Source organism: Crinia signifera, chromosome 5, assembly GCF_055691185.1.
Source record: "Crinia signifera chromosome 5, ASM5569118v1, whole genome shotgun sequence".
Classification (NCBI taxonomy): domain Eukaryota; kingdom Metazoa; phylum Chordata; class Amphibia; order Anura; family Myobatrachidae; genus Crinia; species Crinia signifera.
In genome coordinates this window covers 105964803-105990675 of record NC_139221.1, presented here as the reverse complement: position 1 = coordinate 105990675, position 25873 = coordinate 105964803, and the positions used below count along the sequence as shown (strand labels likewise).

Below are 25873 nucleotides of genomic sequence, written 5' to 3'. Positions count from 1 at the left end.
CATTTTAGCCAACCCAACTTCATAGAGGAATATATACTGTGTATACACTGTATTAATGGCAGTTTCAGTTCTATTATAGTAATGCAAAAATAAAAAAATAATTGTGGACATTGTAACCATAAAACCTGTAATAAAAGAGGGCTTTCTTCTGAGCCAGAAATCTATTATACTAAAATGATTTTCAACAGGCTAACCATGTCACACTCACACAATCATCAATGGTCTCAGGGCTGTGGATATCACTGTGGGCAGCTGTGATGATTTATGGGTATAAATGAAAAGGCGTGAATTCCCCCGCGGTAAATTAGGAAAATATTGTACCATTTGAGATTACACTGTAACAAAGGCCAGTATTCAATGAGAAAAATTTGCCTTGTTTTATGGCGAGTTTGTGCTGTTTTCGCGTTGGAAGGAGCATTTTGCTCTCCAAAAGTGAACCACCCTATTCAATGTGATATTTTCGCCGTCTTTTTAAGTGATTTTCGCCGTGTCTCTCCGTGTAGCAATTCTCCATCTTTTCATGGAGAACTGGAATATGAACTTTTAAACTAAAAGGTTTTTTTTTTTTTATTTTGGTGTCAAAAAATCAGGATTTTTTTTCTGTGAAGGGGCATGTTATTTTTATTCATGTGCTTATAGCACTTGAATATATATTTAATTTAAAAAAAAATATATATATATATTTTTTTTACACAGAGCAGCCAGCAGGGGGCCGGAGCTCTCAAGCCGCTCATTAGATATTCATATATTCACTGCATCCGATCATTACATATGCACGATCGGGTGCAGTGAATACTGGGTCCCCCGCTGGCTATAGGGGGGGGGGCAGCTTGTGCTGCCTGGGTCCCGGGGAGCCCACCTACCCTCCCCATATGTTCTGGGGCAACCAGGGAGACTTTAATCTCCCTGGCTGGCACCGTCCCCCGGCTCCCTGCAAGCTCCCTGCCGCGGACGCTCGTCCGCTGCAGGGGTTAAGACTCGCCGCGAGTGGCGGCGAGTCTTAACCACATTGAATAGTGGGAGCAGGAGTGGCAGCGAGCCCTCCGGAACAGGGCGAGTGCATGGCGAGAGAAAAAATCTCTCGCCATGCACAGAGAATATTTCACATTGAATACTGCCCAAAGTGTACAGGGCTCAGTCTTGCAGATAACAAGAGTGGGCAGAGTACATTCAGAGTTTTTGGTAGCAAATATACTGTAGGTCAAACACTAGCAGAGCAAGACAATTACAGTGGTGATAGTAAATCGATGAAAACTGGTGCAAAGTGTTCTCAGCCAGGTGAAATTATGCCAATAGAGTTATATACAGCAGGATGACTTAACCTATAGGTAACTCTAGGAATTGTAGATAACAAGTGTAGCAGCATCTTCAGATACAAGAGCAGAGATGTACATCTTAAAGTGCACTGTGCTGACCTCATGGCAGGTGGGGGCTGCCATTGGCCACGATGCCATCCCCCTCTCACCTCTGATGCCGCTGGTCCCCACTGCCACTGCTGCATCTCCATCAGTCCCCACCTTGGTTTCAGGACCGGCACATGTGCCTCTGTACTGCACATGCCCTGGCCCCCAGCTTCTCTGGGCTACTTCAGTAGCAGTCCATAGAAGGTAAATCATGGTCCCCGTGCCTATACACTGCAGATGTGCAGTATTGGCCTTGGTACTGCGCATGTGCATGCGCATACCCCAGATTCTGTGGAGGGAACAGCTCACAATGGGTTTGCCTTTGGAAACTGGCAGGTCATACTTCCAATAGGAAGGCACTGCCAGTCACAGGGAAGCCAGTGCAATCTCACAGGCTGCATCTGGTTTAACTTATTCAGGGCACATTGGCGGATTTTACCAGTGAGGGCAGTGGCATGCTGTGAGGTGAGGCAGGTGAGGCACAGCCTTTCCTGTCATACTAACGTATATGCTGGAGTTTTGAGTTTATAAAGAATCTATTTAAAAAATATTATTTTTATTATTCTAATAATTTTTATCATCAAAACTCTGGAGTAAAAAGTCTATGGCAGGTGAGGCAGTGCCTCACTTGACTACCTTTTCTGCAAATCTCCTAATAAAACTCAGCGAATCTCCAGCAGTATATACTGCTGCACTTGTGTATAATGCCATCATGTACCCCTGGGCTCATATATTATGTGCAAATCTCACCGCACGTCCCTGGTGGGGTGGGGGGTGGGGCTGCAGCCCATAGATAAAAATCCCCACTGGCGCTGACCATATAGACGCTCTACTGCAAGACCTTCCTCAAAAGTCAGAAACCTACAGTACTATACTGTTGCGCTCGTGGATCAAGTGGAATTGTGTTAATTATAAGCATAAAATACACTGCTAGGTGCGAGCAGGACGACGAACATGCAGTTCACTGTACCCACTCGCACTAAGCATCTGCACATGCGAATAGCTGCACATGTGCATAGCTGCGCATGCGCAGATGCTAAAAATCGGTCCCCCATGCAAACGCGCGGGGGACCGATTAACATAGAATAACCCCCATGATGTGGTTTACATGCAAATTTTACTACATGGAGAAGATTTTAAGAACTCTCAATGGAAAGGCCCGAAGTTAATTTAAGTTATACTAAAATAATATGATGTAAAAACATCCTTTTTTATGTTATTATAGTAAAACGTTTTGATAAATATGCCGCTAAATAAAAAAATATACTGAAACAGTGTACTGAAATATTGAATGGGATACAAATGTTACCCATAAATATAAGAGTTAGACTATGTGCATTGTGATGGTCCCAGGACACTATGCTACTCTATTATGAACATTAGAATTTATTTGTAACTGTATAAACAGCACAAGGACACTTTTCATCTCATTAATCCTCCCCACTGCCAGCTGTGCAGCGCTACTATGTTTGAGACAGCCATCTGCAAATACTTCGTCTTATCTGAAGGGCTTCATACAATATTAATGTTTCTGCTGTTTAAAAAACAAATAAAGAAAGTCAGGGAGAGCATAGCTGTTACCCTCATACAACAGTTGCATTGGTTTGTGGATTATGCTCTTGTGGTCTTTGTATAACTCATTATAGATGCAGGACATGGCAGAGGCCTATGTTCGTCCCCGTTGCCCAATGGCAAGTTGGAATATGGCGCTTATTTCCCAGAAAAAGGTGTGACAATGGCCAGTGGGTCAGGGTGAGGCGTTTTATATCATCGATGAACATTCATCAAGTTGGTCTCACAGTCCAGCTTCAGCTGCTGCCTGCAGGTGCACTGTTGCTTGCTGCGGCTCAGGCCAAGCGGTTCCAGGCACGACCCATCCTTTGTCCAATTGCAGGGGATAACAGGGCACCTGGGACAGAGCTGATTAACTCTGCAGCAGCAAGTGCACCGCAAAGCTCTATTGGAAGAACAGCAGTCAGACTTGGATTCCACTGTGAACCACAGAGGTGCTGGTATATATATATGCAGGTGCCCCATTAGGGCTTGGAGCCTGGAGGCAGACAATTCAATTGCCTCTGGGAGTTATGCCATTGGGGTGTGGAGTAGGGGTTAAAGTGGAGAGGAACAGGGTGGAATGGAGTTTCACCACCTCTAATGGTAAGGTGGTCCTGTGCAGTAATTCTAACAGAACAGCATTATACTTTGCAGGGGGGTGCCAAAACCCCCACCACTGGCCCTGACTCTGCCTAATGGGGGGTGGGGGGGGGGGGGGTGGCAGAGGGAGCTGAGTTCCCCCATCTCTCCAGGACCACTTTAAGCCCTGGTGTAGAGTGCGCACAGGCCCACAGTGCACCCATTTTTAGATGTTGGTGGGAGTTTTTGCGGCTCTTGTCTAGCTGGCCAGTACTTACTACAGTAACTGCTGTTAGTTGAGGTCATTCCATGCCTTGAGTAGCTCAGTTCTCTATTCAGACTTTACTTTTTACTTTTTATCCCATGTATAACAGTAGGTAAAACTCTTAATAACAGTACAACTCCAATATTAAATAAAATGTCAAGAAAAAATGAATAAGATAAAATCTATACCTAAGTTATTATTTCACAATTGTAAATAATTGAAAAAAAAAAGTATTTTGCATAATTTATGACTTTCATTCACATTCCGCGCTGTCCATTCACATATAAATGTAAGTTGGAAAGAAATTGCTGATTAAAACTCCCAGTGCTGGATCCAGTATTAATAGTTCAAAAAGATATTGATATAATCATGTCATAAATAAAGAACATCAGACAGATCATCCAATAAGAAGTGTAGCTAGAAATGATAAGTTTTAAAACAGAAGTTAACAATTTCAGCACTGGTACGGATGTCCTGGAAGGAAACAGGAAGAGATCATTAACATTAACAGACAGTTACTCCATTTTAGATAAAACCTTTTCCCACTGTTCAGAGAATTGTTCATTGCTTTATGAACTGTGCTTTATCTCTACATTAATGCTCTTGTGAGTAAAGTATAGAATGTTTTATTGCTCCCTTAGGGCCTTATTCTAGTTCACTCTTTCTGACAAAATCCTTCTTACATGGACAAAACCATGTGCACTGCAGGTGGGGCAGGTGTTACTTGTGCAGAGAGAATTAGATTTGGGTGGGGTTTTACTTCAAAGTGAGATCTATATTGCAGTGTAAACATAAAGCAGTAATATTCTGGTTTAATCATTTGAATGCTGCTGTTAATCTATGTGATTGTGCCTTACATCTACCTCACTGTGCAAATCTACAGATTATGGGGGTTGTTCTGACGTAATTGGTTCTCTGCTAATTTGCAGAGCCCTGCAATCAGATAGCTGCTGCCTCGCCAGAGTGAAATCTCGCCCTGTGCGAGGCTGCAAAAGGTTTTAAAAAATATAGCATATCGGCAAACAGCTGCAAAACCATTTGCAACTCACTCACCATCATGGGAATTTCCCAGTGTACAGTCTGTGCATAACACAGGACCTCCTCGGCCAGTGTGATCGAAACAGGCTGATTGAAACCAGAGCTGACATCACACACCCTTGCTGAAAATGCTTGGGCATGCCTGCATTTTTCATGACATTCCTACTACTCCTACTAAACAACTGGGTGACACCCACAAATGTCGGCTTACTGTCAATCAACTTGTGAATGGCTCGTGATTAGAATAGATGCTTGATTTTATCCCTGGATGGCCTCGAGCATGCACACTACAATCCATATGCATGCGCAGTTGTTTAATAGTTGGACAGCCTGCAAAATTTGCACAGCGATCGTCGTTGATTGGCCTCATGATTGGCCGCTAGGCGGTCAATTGCGCACTTCGGGGGATGAGCAGTGAATGTAAACAATAATATTATCCGCTTCTCTTATTTTAACTATCTTGGGATACCTACTTGTAATGAAGAGAACGCGATCCACGCCGGAGGTGCTGGTGAGTATAATTTCTTTCCGCAGGTACCCCTGCAAGGGCTTCTTCAGGAGAATGCGCCTGATCCTTTGGGTCAAGGTAAGTTACATAGGGCCTTATTCTGCTTGGTGCGTTGGGACCGTACGCCGTCGGATCGGGGATTTTTTTGTTCTGCGCATGCGTATCTTCCGCAAAGCGCAGGCGCGCCGACTTCACACCGCTCACGGACGGGTCTCTCTGTGCGAAAAAAACCTGTCCGCAAGAGCACGGTCATTGTGGGTGGCATAGGGGCGTGTTGAGGGGAGCGGCCAAAATAATGAGGAAAACTGGGCGTAAACATGGGCGTACACGGGGGTGTGCACCAAAAATGTACGGTGCTACAACCGCTCGATCAGCGAAGCACCGTGCATTTCGGATAGAAAATAGGCGGACGCCAACGATACCTCCAGACCACCCCTAGAGATACCGTATGAGAGCGGACGCCTGGGTCTGCTAATTAACGCTGATTACTACTCAAACACATACACCTGAATGTAATAAGCAATGCTGCAGCCTATTAAGTGAAAACCATTATTTCACTACCTGCAAGCCACACACAGCCCACAAACACATTGGAAGCATATCTTTCTACACTTCTCTACATGTAAAGGTTGGTTTAATTTTAGGTAAGATTCATTTTAAGACCTGCTTATATATGGCAAGGTAGTTAGTTTATAACCATTTACACACATTCAGTAAGTGTTTTTATATACTTTAAACAGCAGGACACTCAATTTACAGAAGTCGACATGTGTCAACTTTTTCACTCTAACACAACATAACTTTATTTAAAAGTAAAAGCAATGTGGGGACACATAGATAGTGATTAAAATGCAACATTAGAACATAATAAATATACATGTAAGGAGGGGTAAAATGTATTTTTATTAGGGTGTTCATTAAGGTAGACAATTGAGGTAATAGAAAACAATAATTGAATAGCAATTAGAATAATTCATTTAATTGGCTTAATCATAGTTGAAAGGCTAGATTTGCAGTGCCATATATGTGAAGGGTATGCCACCGTGCACGGATGTACTCTCACGATCGGTGACATACGCTGAGTTTAACATTGAAAACAGGCAAGACCCATCCATGCACGGTGGCGTACGCTCAGATAGCCGCAAGATGTCGGTGGAAAACCGGCCGAGAGACATCCGTAAATGGTGGCGTACGCTCTGTTGTATGCCAGTTATCGGTGGCTAAGAGGAGATCCGTCCGTGTACGGTGGCGTACGCTCAAGTGTACGCCACTCCCCTTTGTCGGTGTTTGTGACCGTCCGTATGCGGATGTTTTGTGGGCGGACTTACGCTCACCGTCCGCGTACGGGAAACGTACGGTGAAACGGACCGTATGTACGTTTGGCCGACCGAACCAGAATAAGGCCCATAGTTACATACTTACATAGTATTTAAGGCTGAATAAAGGCTCACATCCATCCAGTTCAACCTTGGTGTATTAGCTTCATCCCTTGCTATACGTAGTGTATACTGATATGATTTAAGGATTATGATTATTGTTTGTACCCCTGTATGTTTTTAACCAATAGATGTTTGTCCAACCTTATTTTAAATGTATGTATTGTGTCTTCCAACACCATCTCTCCAGGAAGAGAGTTCCATAGTTTGGCTGCCTTACTGTAACAAAAATGTTTTCTTCTAAGGGAACAAAATCTTCTTTCCTCTAATATAAACTCATGTCCTTAAATCCTTTCTTACAGTAAAGAGGGTGTCTGACAGTTCCTTATATTGGCCCCTGATATATTTGTACATGTTAAGCACGTCCCTCCCTAAACATCTCTTTTCTAGCGTAAACAATCCTAAATGGTTCAATCCATCTTCATAGCTTAAATTCTCCATTCCCTTTATCAGCTTTGTTGCTCTTCTTTGGACTTTTTCCAGTTCTATGATGTCCTTTTTATAGTGCGGGGCCCAGAATTGTACTCCATATTCTAGATGTGGTCTAATCAATGCATTGTACAGTGGCATAATTACATTTGAGTTCCTAGTCTCCATACCCATTTTTATGCATGCTAGTATCCTGTTGGCCTTATTTGTAGCTATATGACATTGAGCACTACACCCCAGCTTGTTATCTATTTTAACTCCTAGGTCTTTTTCAAGTTCTACATTACCCAGTGCCTCCCCACTTACATTATAGCTAGCACATTGGTTATGTTTCCCAAGATGCATAACCTTGCATTTATCCACATTGAACCTCATTTTCCACTTTTTTGTCCACTTGTCTAATTTATTGAGATCGCTTTGAAGCGTGGCGACATCCTCGGTTGATCGAATTACTCTGCTCAGTTTTGCGTCATCAACAAAGATGGAAACATTGCTGGGTATACCCACCCCAATATCATTAATAAATATATTAAATAAAAGGGGCCCTAGCACCGACCCCTGTGGCACTCCACTTAGTACTGGTATCATATTTGAAACTGCACCATTTTCAATTAACTATTACGCAGCCAGTTCCTTCCCATCTACAAATGCTTTCCCCATGTCCCAGATTTTCCATTTTATTTATTAACCTCTTATGTGAAACCGTGTCAAAAGCCTTAGCAAAATCTAGGAAGGCCACGTCTACTGCATTTCCATTATCAAGGTTGTTGCTGACATCCTCATAAAACCCTAATGAATTTATTTGGCATGAACGATTCTTCACAAACCCATATTGGTTAATACTGTGAAGCTCTAAATACTTTTGGATCCCATCCCACTATTGATGTTAAGCTCAAAGGTCTGTAGTTAGCTGGGTCATCCCTTTCTTCTTTTTTGAATATTGGTACTATCTCCGATGTTCTCCAGTCTTTTGTACCTTACCAGATGATAATGAGTTCTCAAAAACTTAATAAATGGTGTTTCTAATTCCTCCCTTTATTCCATTAGTACCCTAGGATGAATCCCATCAGGGCCTGGGGATTTGTTTGTTTTGATTTTGCTAAGCCATAATGTTGTCTCATCTGTCGTGAAATTGATTTTAAGATCTGGGTTGCTCGTCCCATTTGTGGTACCTGTATGCTACACTGTCTGCTCTTCCCTAGTAAACACTGATGAGAAAAACTCATTTAACAATTCTGCTTTGCTCTTATCCTCTGTAAAGCTATTACCGTTTATATTGGTTAATTGGCCTATGTTTTCTTTAATTATTTGTTTACTATTGACATATTTATGTTAGTATATGTATGTATGGGCTACGAATATAATAAGTTTAACTTTTTGTGTGTGTGTGTTTTTTTATTAAACTATTGGCATTGTTGTAGATCTACAAGCACCAGCGGGCCCTTTATTGCCCCGCATGGTGGGACTTGTGGTTCTTCAAGTCCCTAAATGCGGTACAGGCTTGCTGAGACTTGTAGTTCCACAACAATATAGAATAGTTTATTCTATTTTTTACTCTGCAATCAGCCCGGTGCCCACCACCCTGGGGCACCGAGGACAGCCCCGGCTTCAGCCCAAGCAGGATTAATTCTGGAGGGGGGACCCTCCCTTTTCGCTAGGCTGCAAACATACACAGCCTCGCAAATAGGTCTGAATCAGGCCCATAGTATGAGAAACTTTAAATAATTACAAATCTCTGAATCAACGGAAGAAAAGTGGTTGGAAATTGTTGAGAACTTTTATTTGAAAACCAATTTTTCAAACTGTGTTGGTTCTGTAGCTGGTAAACATATCAGGTGTACAAATCCCAATAAGTCTGGATCTAATTTTTACTACAGTATAAAAAAAAAAAATTCTGTACAATTAATGGTTATTGCAGACACAAGCATTTATTTCATAGCAACTGATGTTGGCTCATATTACAAAGGAGGAGATTCTTCTGGTTTTCAAGACATTTACCAGCTATATTCTGGTGAGCTAAACTTACCAGCAGCATGGTGTAAACACAGAAAAATACCTCCATCCTTCTGTCATAGTAGGGGACGAGGCATTCAAACTTCACACAAATATTTTGCGACTATTTCCACAACAGAGTCTCAATCCTCAACAAAGAGTTTTCAATTACAGACTTCAAGGTGTAGTCCTTCTGTGGTTCTGTGTGGGTGCATTTGGGGTGTCTCGTTTTTTTTATACGGTTATCCAACTTATTGAGATCGTAGACCATAAAATGGACAAAAAATTTCCCTGTTGCATCTTGGCCAATAAACTGAAATCAGAACTGACTAGTGACAAGGTGTATAATGTGACTGAGCAGACATGGTTACACTTATGTTGTCAAAATTGTAGTAATTTTCTTTTGGGATAATAATATATATGTTCCTGCTCTCCAGACATGTTCCCCTACTGTGCCTCTCCATTCCCCGCCCAGCAATCCAGCGTGGCGGTGCGCGGTAAGAGGTCCGGCGGGTCCATTGATGGTTCAAGTGAGCAGCTGTGCCTGTGTTTATATGATATTTAAACCGTGTGGTATCCAGCCCACAGAGTGCTTATTCATGGTACGAGGCTTTATTGATATGTACCGTTGATTTTTTAGTCTGCTTTATTAAACTCCTTTTAATGCACCATGAAGCGCTTTTTTCCTTCCATTTTCTAATATATATATATATATATATATATTTATATATATATATATATATATATATATTTATTTATTATTTATTTATTTACAGGTTCTTATATAGCGCAGCAGATTCCGTTGCGCTTTTCAATAGTAGACAGTGATAAAACAAACTATATATTCATGTTTCTTACAGGATTAATAAACAATCATAGAAGTATTCAAATTTAGTACAGATGGAGCGCTTCTCAGCCAGCGCCGGGGCTCGCCAGAATGCCCCCACTGGTGAGATGGCGCTCCATCTGACTAGGACGCGTGTCCCAGTTTCCGGGCAGCAGGTGATGTGAACCCTGCCGTCTCTGCTTCAGGGAGACAGGCAGGGTTGGGGAGGGGGAGGGATTCTCACTACTGACGCCAGCCTACGAGGCTGGGGAGCGGTAGTAGAATCCTGGTCCTTGCAAGGCATATGGTTCAAGCTGGAAACACGCCTGTCCGTCAATGTCCTGGAGCTTCAAGCAGTGTACCATGCTCTCGTTTGCTTCCAGGATCATCTTCAAGGCAAACCGGTACAAGTGAGGTCAGACAATGCCACAACAGTGGCATACATAAACCATCAGGGGGGCACCCGCAGCGCAGTAGCCATGCTAGAGGTGTCCAAATTCCTAACTTTGCCTACTGGCACTGTCAGCGGTGTTCATACCAGGAATTCTAAACTGGGAAGCGGACTATCTAAGTCAGCAAGATGTTCATTTGGTGAGCCATTGGGGCCTTCCAAATGTGGATCTCATGGCGTCCCATCAAAACAAAAAAACGTTAGTGTACGGGTCGCGGTCCAGGGATCCTCAAGCCAGCTTTGCGGATGCTCTGTCAGTTTCATGGAACTTTCATCTTCCGTATGTTTTGCCCCCGTTGTTTATGATACCCAGAGTAATTCGGAAATTCAAACAAGAAGGCGGGGAAATCATTCTGATATTCCCCCGCTTGGCTGTCATTGGTACGTAGACCTACAACAGCTGTCAATACAGCAGCTGTTCATGTTGCCAATACGACCAGACCTGGTCAGTCAGGGTCCTTGTCTACACCAAGACCTTTAGTGCCTGTCTTTGACGGTGTGGTGCTTGAAACTGCCACAGAGAAAGGGTTTTCTGCCAAGGTCATCCAAACAGTGATCAAATCACTTAAACCCGCATCGGCAAGGATTTACTACAGGGTCTGGCACACTTATTTCTCCTGGTGTGCAGGACTCTAGTAGTTTTGAACACTTTCGTGTCATACTTGTGGGATACAAGTATGAAACAAAAGTATTAAAAACTACTAGAGTCCTTGCTATTCTACAGAGAGGTTTAGGTATAGGTTTAAGGTTAGCCTCGCTTACGGTGCATATCTCGGCTTTGTCCGTCGTGTTTCAAAGGAAGATTGCTTCTCTTCCAGATATACGTACTTTCATCCAGGGTGTCATACGTATGCAACCACCATATGTTCCTCTAATGACACCATGGGACTTAAGTGGCTCACAGCTAAGACTGTGTTCCTTTTGGCAATTGCGCCTGCCAGACGCATATCGAATTTGTCTGCTCTTTCATGCAGACCTCCCTTTCTGATTTTCCATCTGGATAGGGCGGTGCTAAGAACCAAAGCTTCCCACCTGCCCAAAGTAGTCTCCAAGTTTCACATCAACCAGGAGATAGTGGTCCCCGCCTTCAATTCAGATGTTCTCTCTCCGGCTGAACGCTCCTTCGATGTAGTTAGGGCTCTAACTATATATCTGGACCGCACTGCTTCCTTCAGGAAATCAGACACCCTCTTTGTACTATATGGTTTTCACAAAAAGGGCTGGCCAGCGAGCAAACAGTTCGCTGGATTCGTATGGTCATTCAGCAAGCTTACCAGCAAGCTAATCTCCCTCTACCATTGTCAGTAAATGCACATTCTACCAGATCGGTAGGTCCATCATGGGCAGCACGCCGCGGGGCATCCGCTGAATAACTGTGCAAGGCTGTAACATTGTCATCTGTTCATACCTTTACAAAACTCTATGCATTTGACACGTTCGCCTTCCAGGATGCTTCCTTTGGACATTAGGTCCTTCTGACACCTCAGGTGGGGCATGGAGGCGGGAGAGGAGCCGTGCATCCTGGGAAACCTGAAAGCTTCGCTGATTGGTGCCACAGTCCTCTGAACCGCCTACAATGTCACCCTGTGGGTACCATGAACCTTGAAGAGAGAGAGTTAACCTTGTAGGTCTACCATAATCATACTCTATGGGGGTGATTCAGGTTGATGGCAAACTCCTTCTTTAATGGACAAATGCATGTGCACTGCAGGTGGGGCTGATGTAACATGTGCAGAGAGCGCTAGATGTGGGTGGGTTGTGTACTTCAAACTGATATGTATATTGCAGTGTAAGAATAAAGAAGCCAGTGTGCACCCTGCAATGAAACAAATGAACACCCAAAAGTAAACCCAACCTGAACCACCCCCTATATATCCTCCACTTTCTTCCATTACCATTTTCCCCATCACCCATTCTTCTTCTGCACCCCTCACAACCTCTTTTCCTCTTGCTCTACAACATCTTCTGCTACTGTTCTTAATCAGCTTTTCTTCCTCTGATTACCTTCTTCCACCTATTCTGCAGATCAGAAGCAAGTAGATGAATGGAGACATAACTTTAGCCAACACCACATAACTGAACCTGAGGATGGCATGTAAGCCATCAAGGATTTATTGAAAATGATGTTTTGCAATCAGATTTGATAAATAATGCCTTATGATATTATAAATGGTTACAGAATATTGTGTAAGATACATGATAATGTAGTATGCATTATATCTTACATTTGCTAGTATAAAAATGCTTAGGTTTGGCATTGTTACACAGGGTAAGATAATTGTATAGATAAATAAAATATAGAATCCAAGTCACTGCCCAAAGCCATTTCTAAAAAAATATATATAAAACAATGTTATCATTCTCTACTAGAGTTGGATATATAGCAAGCTTTTGAGTGAGATAAAGTAGAGAGCAATAAAGTACCAACAAATCAGCTCCTATCTGGCATTTTTTTAAGCTTAGGTCCAGATGTACTAAGTTTGAAAATTGATAAAATGGAGAGTGATAAACAACCAGCCAATCGGCACATAACTGCCATGTCACAGGTTTATCACTCTCCATTTTATCACTTTTCAAGGCTTAGTACATCTCACCCATAGCCTGTAAAATGGCAGTTGAAAGCTGATTGGTTTGTACTTTGCCCCTTTTCGCTTTCTCCAAGGGGGCATGCATCAAACTTCTTTTTGTACGCAATACATCCCAACATTTACTACCTTCATAGCATGATGTAAAGGCAAAAGTAAGCTCTGCTGATATGCAATGTCTTTTGTATAGTGAGGAATTCCAGGTTTATGACCCAGGAGAGCCACTATAGGTGTGCAACGTTGACCTGCACATGTGCATGCTGTGGTGAGGGTCAGATAGTGATCCTTTGGATCATTCTCTGGGGAACTCTGCATCAGGAAGCCCATAAGCATAAATATAAAATGCTGCCTATATTGTGGCCTAATATGCGCTGCGGACCAGTTTATACACAGGGCCGGTGCAAGGCACCGGAGCGCCCCAGGCAAGTCGGGGTGGGGGCGCCCTGGTGTCTGCCGCCCGGGTACCTGTCCTGCGGCACTGTAAAGCTGGCAGCGGGGGGTCCCTGCAGTCAATAAGAAATAACGAGCGCTATTCGCCGGGCTATGCGGTTGCGCTTCTGTTTTGGAAACACTGGCCGCACGGCGCACGCTGAAAACAGAAGCGCTTCTGCATAGCCCGGCGGATAGCGCTCGTTATTAAATTCTTATTGACTGCAGGGACCCCCCGCTGCTGCCGCCGCCGCCAGCTTTATATACGCACAGCGCCGCAGGACAGGTACCCGGGCAGCAAGGGAGGTGAAATACCGCCCTCCAGTGGCCGGCGCCCTAGGCAAATGCCTAGATTTGCCTAGTGGTGGCGCCGGCCCTGTTTATACAGATTCAGAATGTGTCAAACGCTATTGTAGTGGATACATCCCACCTCAAGGCTTGATACATCTTTCTCTGTCTATCTTTCTCTCTCTCTTGCACGACAAGCTTACTCGTTCTCTTATTCTATATAATTAGGTATTCTACATTTTCATATAAGAGTATAATATCTCTTTATTTAAAAAAAAAAAAAAAAAAAACATTTTCTGGATTTTGGTTTGAGAATTAAAAAAATTCTAGAGAATACCAGTGTGTATTGCCTCCCAAACATTAATAAAAATAGAAGGAATATGTGGGTCACTTAGTTATACCCCCAGTCACAGTTTTAATTAAACAAATGTATTACTGCCACAAATCACAGAATAAATATTATAAATAATAAAATAGTATACTAGTGCTCAAATATTATACTAGGGCTCGTAAATAAGCTGTTTGGCTGCCAATTGAGAACTATCTATTGCCTATACCTTTAAGTAGTTTAGCATTAGTGCAATTTGAATACATACTATCTACTGCAATCTCCAACTTAGAAAGCTTTTAGGTAATATTCTTATGGAAGCTCGTGTTGCGAATGAACGAAAAACGTTAATACAAACTGTGATACAATGTAGAATATTTTTAGAAGTTTGTCAAGTCGTCCTAATCCTGTCTCCTCTGCATCAAGTAGACTGCCACATACTCAGCTACATAAATAACTGATATTTGTATGTGTATATATATTTTAGACATAACGTTACCATTAGTGAGTATCTGTGCAATTTACTATTCAGACACGCTGTAGTAATTGAAAGGATGCGACTAAGAGACTATTATTGGCTAATTACCATAAAACACCTGAACTGGGTTTATCATATTGGTATATATGCCCGATGGAATGAATTTACATCTACTCCTTATTGAAAATCCTATCCTGTGTGCGGTGAAATGCGTCTTAGAGGATCTTTTATGTTGGAATACCCTGCTGTCCTCATCCTCCGCCAGCTCATTTATGCTGCTTTCAGACCGCATAACTGGATTTGACCCTGTATTTGAAACCGTTTCCAAAAACGGGTCTGCCAGGAAAAACCCCTTTCACACCGCATCTCTTAAACGGTATATTACCGTTTAAGTGCCCTTTTTTTGACACTGGCAGACCCGTTTTTGGAAACTTTCCAAATACAGGGTTAAATCAGCGTAATCCCCCCCCCGCGGGTTAACATCCCCCCCCTAGGGTTAACATCACACATAAACCCCCCCAATGTGTTTAAGAACCCCCCTCCCCCATGCAGCCAGTACCTCCCCGTTGCAGATCCCGGCAGTACTGTGAAAACGGATGCACTTATGAAAAAAGTGTCTTTCGGAAAATGGCTGCCGCATAGGAAAACGTGTTTAAAAAAACTGTCTTTCGTATGGGGGCAGCCATTTTCCGAAAGTCGCTTTTCTTATAAGAAAAGTGACTTTCGGAAAATGGCTGCCCCCATACGAAAGACAGTTTTTTTAAACAGGTTTTCCTATAGGGCAGCCATTTTCCGAAAGACACTTTTTTTCATAAGTGCCTCCGTCCATACAGTATTGCCGGGATCTGCAACGGGAGGTACCGGCTGCAGGGAGGGGGGGGATTCTTAAACACATTGCAGGTGGGGGGGTTCATAAACACATTGCGGGGTGAGGGGGGGGGGGGGGCTCCAGTGCTGTGAATATTTAATGAGCGCTCATTAAATATTCACTGCGCTGAATTTAGGACCCAGCTCATTGGCTGGGTCCTAAATACCGTTTCAGACCCGATTTTGATGCCAAAATACCGGGTCTGAAATGGGTAGGACCCTCCGTTTTAACCGTTTTACAAAAACGGCTTTTGTAAAATGGTAAAGTGGTCCTGCACCTTTCAGACCGCACAGATTACCGTTTTAAAACGGTTAAAAATTGGCAAAATACCGTTTTTTAAGTGCGGTCTGAAAGGGGCATTACACGCCAGGACTCCAATGGCAACTACAAGCCGCATCCTGCACACGCTGGCTATAAGGGACGGCTGGAACCCATACATCACCTGTAAGCTGCCAGTGGTGAGGTTTCCCAAGGCGGCCGGAAAGATAATGTTGGGTCCTGAGGTCAGGCAGCCGGGTAATCCGTGCTATCCACGGCACCATCATAGGTAGCGTCCCTGATACTACACAGCAGCTTCATCCAGCTGGGCAGTGCAAGCCCTTCACACATGCCAGGAGATTTACTGCACTCCTTTTACACCAAAAACCCTTTATACCCCATTTACACAGCACTTCGACCTGGGCATAAGGAATGCGCCGGAGAGACTGGCTGCGGGACATGGGGGAACTCTGCAGCCTGCGGGGCACACCCAGTCATAACTGGCTTTGTAGTTTATCCCCAGTCCGGCAGGTGTGTGCAATTAGCCTGCGGTTAGGTGGGGGGGGGGGGGGGGTACCTGTGTGGGTATATATTAGCTTGTATTTCCTGTGTTATTTTGTGTAAGCTATCTATCCCTGACAATGGGGTGTAACCCCAAAAGTGTTGGATATTAAAAGACATCTTTTCTGTAGTCTGACGAGTGCCGCCTCCTCTGCCGGGGTCCGTTCCGGCACATGGGACCTCGCCACTGACTGCCCATCTGCCACAGGGACCCAGTGCTGCACACCTGCAGCGGGACCAAATACACTGGCCACTACACGGGTCCTAACCATGTTCTCTACCCATGTCTGGACCTGGGTAGAGGACCCATGTAATGGACAGGGCTTGACCCCATTTACACCGCCGCAGATCCAGGTCTAAGTCTGCACATTGCTAACTGAGGATGCTCCTGTATGGATAATACTGGGGACATTTAACTACACACTCAGGGGTAACATTACCCTCTATCATGACATTGTGTGGATAGCCTTGCTGTGACACACTATTGATTACCGGCAGTTTCCCCAAATTTCTAGATACTATCACATAAAATAAGAAATATTTCCTTCTACGTACAGTAATTCAGACTGAGGATCTGAGGCCATTCTAAAACACCAAAAGTGTATTACACACTTAATAATAGCTGCAAGTGTGTCTATATCCACAACTGAAATTTTAATATTGCATACTCTCTTTGTCATTTTGAAATTATTATTGATATTACTATTCTTTTTATATTTTTTATTATTCAGTATATTTATTCTGTGATTTGTGGCAGAAATAATTTGGTTTTATTAAAACTGTGACTGGTATAACTAAGCGCCCCAAATATTCTTTCTGGATTTTGCTTCTCTGGAGACTGAATTTTCTTTAGTACAGCAACAATTTCTGTAGCATGTGAAAATATAAACTAAGTTACTGAATTCTCACATACAAAGATATGCATCTAAAAGCATACATGTTTAATTCCCATTAAAGCTTTCTTTAAAAAAAAAAAACAACAAAAAAACCCCAGATTATAAAAGGATTTAATTTTAAAAGTTCACAAAGTCAGTTAAGTCAGTTTCTATAATTTGCCACAAATGTTTTCAACTCTGCTTTTGAGTCATAGAGACTATGGGCTAAACCAGGGCTGGGCAACATCGGCCCTCTAGATGTTAATGAACTACACATCCCAGGATGCTTTGCATTAGTTTTGCTATGTGGCCATGCTAAAACTGATGCAAGGCATGCTGGGATGTGTAGTTCATCAACATCTGGAGGGCCGGTGTTGCCCAGCCCTGGGCTAAACGTAGTAGCCTGCAAGAAGCAGGGTGGCTGTACCATTAAACAGGTTCAAGTAGCTGCCTAGGGGCTCCAGAATCTTGGGGTGCCACAGAGTCTATAACAAAATTAAGGATGACTCTGAGTGAGGCATCCTTGTTGAACGTAATGCAAGCAGAAGGTGTTGAACTTGACACTTTAAGAGTCCACCTTCACATTTCCAGGTTCTGGAAAGTTGGTATTGGTGTGGGTGGGGATGACAGCAGTAAGCTGAAGTATTGCCTAGGGTGCTGAAAAACGTTCACCGGCCATAACAGGAAGTGCAGGATTCAAAACCCATGTAAATTAATGCAGCTTAAAAATTACAGACAAACTTGCTTAAAATCCTGCAATTCCTGCTTCTTGCAGGCTTTTACATTAAGCTCTATGTTGGAAATTTGGAATATAAAATATAATATTTTTTTGTGTGTTGTATTTCACCAGCATATGTCCAAGTATAATGGTTTACTTAACAAGGTCAAACATATTACATATCCAACTTTTAAACAGTACAAAATACAAAATTAGACTCCTAATTAGTAAATTGTGTTCAAAGTTGTTGTACAGTTTTATTTAACACCAAACCCAAACATCCTAGCTCACTTCACTCACTGATACTGTTTAACTCAAGGCAAATCAAATTCTGTTCTAGTCAGCATCTATGCACTGATTTCTCTCTTCAAGCCTATGTAGCTGCCTACTGGCTCTTTGTTGTTGTTCCTTTAGCTCAGTATAAGTACGTGAAAAAGTGTGAAATATGGAGGTGACAGGAAATGCCATTAGCAAAATTCCACTCAGTATGCTGCTGAGTGCCACCACTTGTCCTGGAATGCTTCGAGGAACCATGTCACCATAGCCTACTGTTGTCATGGAAATTACTGCCCACCAGTAACTACCTGGGATACTGGTAAATTCCTGCTTGGCACCAAGTTCATTTTCTGCCAGATAAACAAGAGGAGAAAACAGGGCCATGGCAACGCACAAAAAAAGCAAGAGGAGTCCAAATTCTCTGGTGCACCTCCTGACTGTGAGGCCCAATGTCTGGAGTCCTAGAGAATGTCTTGCTAGCCTCATGACATACAATATTCTCAAAGCCCGAAGCACACGAAGGACCAGGCCCACTTTCTCCAGGTACTTATTTCCTTTTGCTCCAGTTTTTCCTCCTGAAAGTGAATCCACTATTAAAGTAATGTAGTAAGGCAAGATGGCCATCATGTCAATTAAGTTGAGTGGTGTCCTTAAGAATACGCACTTGCTCTCAGCTTGGATGAATCGCAGGATGAACTCTAAGGAAAACCAGGCTACACAAACAGTCTCTAATACAAACATATTGTAGCACTTCTGGGAACATTCTCCCTAAAAAAAAACAACAAAAAAAACAGTTAGTATATTGAGGCACAAACTATGTCAAATAAATATTGATAGTGCCATTACAGTCAAAAATCAACATTTTTCATTTTCAATATGTTCATTTCTATAGTCTTAATACTTATTTGACTTCAAAACTGCCAAACGTCACTAGCATTTTATTGAAGAGTCTAGAAAATCCCCAAAACACATGTGGCTTAGGGCCATCTATTCTGTCAGGTAAAAACAATGGGAAGCATCACCTTATATTGGGTAATAGCACAGCATTAGCCAGTCTAGGCAGTGTCGGAAAGGGGCATGAAAGGCCCACTGGGAGAATGCATTGCTAGGGGTCCATGTGTGGCTAGTCTCAAGAGGGGGTGTGGCCAGCCACCACAGAGGTTTGGCTAAACATTAGGGAGTGCCTGTGCTGGGCCCCTTGATGAATTTATATATATAGTAGACACTGCTAGTGCATGCATGATAATGTACCAGCTTAATAACAGCAATGCACTGTATAAAATACACCATAGTCTGTGCAGTATAATGTATATATTCAAAATATATAATAGTAGTAATTCTAATGCCATTTGTAATAGAAAAGAGACTACTTCTGATTGGCTACCCATATCTTATGTATGTGGGTTTACAGAACATTAACTCCTGGACAAGCCAACTCTGTGTATAAGGATCCACCACCCCCTCCAAGTGGATTAAGTACCAAAACAAGAAAGGTCCAGATAAGTATCAGTTAGGGAAACTGCACTACAGAAGATATTGGGCCAGATGCACTAAGCTTCAAAAGTGATAAAATGAAGAGTATTAAACAGCCAGCCAATCAGCTCCCACCTGCCATGTCACATGCTGTTTTGAAAAATGTCAGAGAGGAGCTGATTGGTTGGTTGCCACTCTTCATTTTATCACTTTTTGAAGCTTAGTGCATCTGGCCCATTATGAGGTACAATTAGTTGATGTTTCTGCAATGGCAATGCTCTATCTTTTTCTTTTTAATTGGGGAACTCTGATTTACTTGTCTTTGAATATGGACACTACTGGGGGAACCTATATATTTGTAGCATTATGGCAAGCATCACTAGATGTGGTGGCTTACAGTTTTTTGGGGGGGAACCCCTCTTCCCTAGAGGACCTTGTCTGATACTGAGAGGCATAGAATATTTAACGAACAGGAATTTTTATGCTTAATTACATTTTTGTCTTTCCTCTGACAACCACCTTTTTTTACAGTGGGATTTCTACAGTTTGGAAACCAGCTTAATATGTGTAATGTTTTGTTTTCTTAGAGTGGAGACAGTGATGTCGTCTAATGTGACCTTTTGCCTTTAGTAAATCTTTGAATAAATAGCATTTTCACTAAAACAGACTTTAGCAAATTTCCCCCCACATATACCCCCAAAGATAATCCCTTTTGTTGCCTACAGAGAAGCGCAGTAATAAGTTTCTCATTCACCAGAGTAAGTTTATTGGAAAAAGACTAAGGGGGGTATTCAATCTTTGTCGACCTCCCACAGCCATCTCCCGACGGGGGAGATGGCTGCGGGGCCCTATTCAATGCGGTCTTCCCCGACAGCATTGAACAGGGTTTCTCCGCAGAACGAGCCCGACATCACAAGCTGTCGTGCTCGTTCTGCCGAGAAAAGCCGGAAATAGGCGAGCTCCCTGCCGGAGCTCGTCTATTTCCGTCCTCAACTCGCGCCTCCTCCTCCCCCTGCAGCCGGAAGGACGTCCGGCTGCGTTGCAAGGGGGAGGAAGGGCTTACCTTCCGAGGTCCAGGAGGACCTGCAAGAAAGTAAGCCCAAAGGAGGGGAAGAGGGGGGGTCAGCGAGGCGGTGGGGTTGCGGCGAGGCGGCAAAAAGAAGCCCATAGGCTTCTATAGGGTATCGCCACCTTTGGGTGGCGATACCATGCCCGGCGAAATCGTTGTGGCCGGGTAATAGTAGCGGTAAAACAGGCGTTTTACCGCATTTTCCCTTTAGTACATCCCACCCAGTATGTCAAACTATGAATAAAAATATACTGTAATAGCTTGCTGTGATGCTATTAAATAAACATCTGAAATCACTAAATATAAGCACAGCTGCATCCAACTATCAAAGGGACTTTATTTTCTCCCAGGTAATCTATATAGAAGATTTAAGATTAGATGGAAAAGATTCACAGTTCACAGGTGCTGAGTTCTTACTTTTTGCTGCTGGACAGAAAATGAGAGCTCTGGATCACATTGTTCATTAAGTGTAATCAAGAGAAATGTAGCTTATTGCTCTTTTACAGGTATAGTTAATACACACGCAACCACTTGTATTTACTAATATGATGGTTAAAGTATAAGAATTAACTAAATATCTGCTTACCACCATATGCTGTAGAGTAGTGAAAGGTAAATGAGAGTATGCCAATTGCACCTAAGGTCTGAGTATGATAGAAAGGTCTACATCTGCTTTTGTCTGTATTTTTTCTGTATTGTCTAAACTTATTGTGCTCCAGCCAATGAGAGTACAGGAAAGAAAAGCCTATACAACTTTGTGGCAAAACATGAAAGATGAAAGGTAATCCTGCTGTGTACACAATGGGCACCCACTACACTTATGAATAATAAGTGTAATTGATTAGTTTTATAAATAAACTGATAATTGAAACAATAGCATATCATTTTGTAAAAATAGTTGGTACTTATGTAGTATCTGGGCTGCCGATTTTTTGATTGTATGCCTTAAGTTAAGGCATACAATCAGATGCGATGCGATGCGATATCGCATCGCATCGCATACGACCATATCGCATGCGATGCGATGCGATGACCCGATTTTTCAAAATCGGCAGCCCAGTTACTACATAAGTACCAAATAGTTTCATAGTAATAATGCTTATGATGTATTCTTTTTTTTTTTATTAAGTTCAAATTTTGTTTTTCAAAACTACCCATACACAAATTTTCTTCCCTTCCAAACACTAATGAAGCAGATAGAGATCAACTAATGTTGCATTAGGAACCTTTTACAGTGGTGGCTCTGCCTCCTGCCTTTAGACTTAAGGCCCCCATACACTAGCCGATTTTTGTCAGATTTCTGCCAGATCAGTCGGATCTGGCAGAAATCGGACCAAAATCGGCTAGTTTGGATGTCCCCTCAGATCCGATGCGCGGTCCCGTGCGCATCGGATCTGCGTCGGGTGGTCGGACCTGCTGCACGTCCGACCACCCGACTTGGGACCTAGTGCGGCGGTAGAGGGAGCAGGGGGGGCTGGGGACGCTGCGGGGGACACAGGCGGCATAGAGCCGCGCAGGGGGAGACGGCGGGAGCTGTCAGTATTGAATAAAAAAAAAAAAAGCCCATACAATGCATGGGCGGCCTGTGATTGGCTGAGCGCTCTCTCAGCCAGTCAGCAATTGGCTGAGAGAGCGCTCAGCCAATCACAGGCAGCCCATTCATTGTATAGGCTTTTTTTTTCTACCATTGACAGCTCCCGCCGGCTCCCCCTGCCCGGCTCTATGCCGCCTGTGTCCCCCGCAGCGTCCCCAGCCACCCCCGCTCCCTCTACCGCCTCGCCGCACAGACGCTGGGGGGACACAGACGTGTCACCCGCAGCGTCCCCAGCCCCTCTGCTCCCGCCTCGCCGCACAGACGCTGGGGGGACACAGACGTGTCCCCCGCAGCGTCCCCAGCCCCCCCTGCTCCCTCTACCGCCTCGCCGCACAGACGCTGGGGGGACACAGACGCTGTCCCCCGCAGCGTCCCCAGCAGCGGGGGACACAGAGTCCCCAGCCCCCCCCCCCCCTGCTCCCCGGGTTTTTTTACATGTGATAAATCGAGACGATTTATCACATGTAAAAAATGGCACATCAAGTGCCAGTCTAATCAAGCTCCCCCGGGGAGCAGCCGGGGAAGCTCAGGGGGAAGTCGGGGGCGACTTGTCCTAAGGACAAGTCGCCCTAGTGTATGGGGGCCTTTAAGGGGGGCTGCAACTGCCTGGGTACTGCTCGTTGCAAATGGAACACAACATACAGATAATCTACTTTAAATCACCTTAAACAATGGAATAAAGTAACCTTGATTGTGATTGCTCTGTACCAGTGTTTTTGTTCATATACTGTAAACAAATGATGTACCCATATGCACACCAACACAGGTACAGAGCAAAATACACACTTTGAATAACTTTAATATTAATTAAAGTACAGAAAATTATACTCCTATTAAAGATCTACATACAAGTAATAGTTTAGATAAATATTATTCACAGAGGCTCAAATATTATAAAAATAAAAACACCTTTCTGGTGCAATGCATACCTTCAACTGCATCACACTGAGTGACTCACTGAAGCCTGGGCATGCTCACTGCAGAGGATTTGCTTCTGCTGGGCTGCACAGACAGCAGCTCATGGAAGCAATGTAGCTCCGGTGATGTGCGCAGAATGGCTTCCTGCTGGAAAGCTATTGCTGTCCTCGCTCCATTTACTGGCAGCCCAAGTGGGGGAGGAGTTTTCAGTCCTCTGTATGATGGGCAGTATCAGCTTCCAATATGAAGCTACTACATACTGAACTCCTCTCCACATTAGAGGTCACACATGGAGCCTGGTGTTGTGACTCCTGACAGGAAAGACATGATCATGTGACGCATGAGGACTGGGAGAGACACAGACAGCAGAGAGCTCCAGTGGTAGATTGCGCACCCCCCCTCCCTCCTGCGGGTAGATTGCGCAACCCCCTCTTGCAAGACCACGTCTGTGCACCCCCCTCTGAACGCACGCACCTGTGAACGCACACACCGGAGCTCTGTTGCTGTCTGTCTGTTTTACACTGGAAACCTCCTGGTTTCCACTGAAGGGGCTGCAGTCCTGCAGCCCAATAGCAGGAGCTGCCACTGATCTTTTATAATAATGGTTAATAACAATTTAATAATGGTTTATAAATTGTGATTTAAACCTATACAGAACACAACTAACATATTGTATAAACATTGCAAAGCACACCCCCAATAAACGGTTAAACTCATTTAAACTCATTCTTACATACTTTCTCTATTGAAGATGATGAGGAGAGGTCTGAGGATGTGGCTTGCATTATCATGGAACGCTGTACAACAAAGAAACTCTGTGTGGACACCAGTCGTTTGGGGATAGCCAAGTTATATATAAAGCTGCAGGTATTTTTTATGCAAATACCAATGGATCTTTATTTTCATTTGGAGAAAGTGAATGTAATACTGTACTGCATGTTGCCTAGTCTTCTTTATGTCAGAAAAGATGTCCTCAAAATGTCAACTTTGTTGCTCAGATACTTCTATTTAAAGAACTGCAACCAGAGTGAAGAATGTCACAGATGTCAAAGTTAAGCTAATTCTGAGTCTGAATCTCAGGTAAAGCTGCGAGGGTGATGAAAATCGGAGAGACAGAGAAGGTCACAGGAATATCCTGAATATCCTGTCAGGTTCCATTGTAAGTAAAGTTGGTTCGGCATGTAAGAGCATTGCTGTACTACCTACAGATAGCTGATGAATGTGTAGTGAAACCACGTGAATAATTTGTTCTCCTGTCACTGACTTGATGATTCGTATGGAATTAGCAGGAGACCTATGGGTATTACTGTGTCTGTGCTATATATGCCAGGGTTATAACTTCAGCCAATTGCTCTGATACCCAGAGTTCAAATGTGCATTGGATTTGTCCAGGACAATGCATTTCCAAATAACATAAAGAATTCTGCTGCATTCACATACATTTCAGGATTAGTCAGATGTAATGTATGTAGTGAAGCAGATGGTGCTATTTCTTAACAAAAACCTCTAGCAAACATTCAGGTATTTGCTTACATTGAGTAACTGTCTTAAACCATGTCCTGCAGATTGCAGAATAGCAAACCTATGAAACAAAGGCCAGCCCCCTGCCTGTCAGTGAGGAGGAATACACGTCTGTGTGTCTGTTAGAGGTGGACCACAAGCAGAGCATAAAGCCGCACCGCTGTTCCCGCTCTCAGTCCCCAGCCCTCAGTGATCATCACAAGGCAGTCCAGTTTGAAAAATGGAGGGGACCAGCAGAGTCTCAATGATAGCGATCAATCGTTGCTGTGCTCGCCTCATCTTCAAGTGATTTTGACCTGGTGATTGGCCCCTTCTGCAGGACCAGCCACCTGTGTGCTCCTGCAGAAAAGTGTTCCCTCCCTCTTGCTGAGCCCTCCACTCCTTAAGTTGAGACACTTTGTGTAAGGTAAGCTCATGTGGAGAGAGGCACTATAATGTTCTTCTGTTAGTGTGGGGACTGGGGTACGTGGTGTAGTTATGTAGTGTAGTGTTGCATATAGGGGTGTGTAGTGTACTGTACATCACTAATGTAGTGCAGTGATGTAGTGCAGTATATAGTGTAGTAATGTAGCGTAATGATAACCTGCAATGTATGTATTTGGGGAACACGCAGCTGGGGGGGCACTGTGACAGATACTTAGGGAATTTGCGGCACACAGAAGGCAATATCATCCAGTAGTATCCCCTTTTTTGTAAATGTTTGAGAATCTGATCTCCCACTTATGCTGTAGCTCCACCTACATTTTCTACAACTCCACCTACCTATACGCACCGCCTTTTCGCTATGGGGGCCCTGTCCTTTTTGTCAGTCCCGGGCACCACAATTTGATGGTAGCCCTGCTTAGCACTCCTATGTATTAAAAGAATGCATTTATGCAATGCTAGCTATATTTAACAAAGCAATTTTTGTCTTCATTTGTGCAACATGTTCACACTTGCAACTAAGGGCAGTATTCAATGAGAAAAATTTGCCATGTTTTATGGCGAGTTTGTGCTTTTCTCACGTTGGACGGAGACTTTTGCTCTCAAAAAGCGAGCAACCCTATTCAACGTGCACTTCTCGCCGTCTTTCTGAGCGATTTTCGCCGTGTCTCTCTGTGTAGCAATTCTCCATCTTTTCATGGAGAAATGGAATGTGGACTTTTTAAATAAA

At 43.4% G+C, this 25873-nt stretch overlaps 1 protein-coding gene across 2 annotated transcripts in view; it reads right to left on the bottom strand.

The window, feature by feature from the left end:
- Window positions 1-15556: 15556 nt before the first annotated feature.
- Window positions 15557-25873, bottom strand: part of KCNG2 (potassium voltage-gated channel modifier subfamily G member 2) — a 148933-nt gene continuing 138616 nt past the window's right edge. For both annotated transcript variants that reach the window (XM_083187789.1, XM_083187788.1), the window contains one exon: window positions 15557-18913. In XM_083187789.1, the coding sequence (XP_083043915.1) occupies window positions 18206-18913 (708 nt within the window). In that variant the 3' untranslated portion in view covers window positions 15557-18205. The remainder of the gene's footprint in view (window positions 18914-25873) is intronic.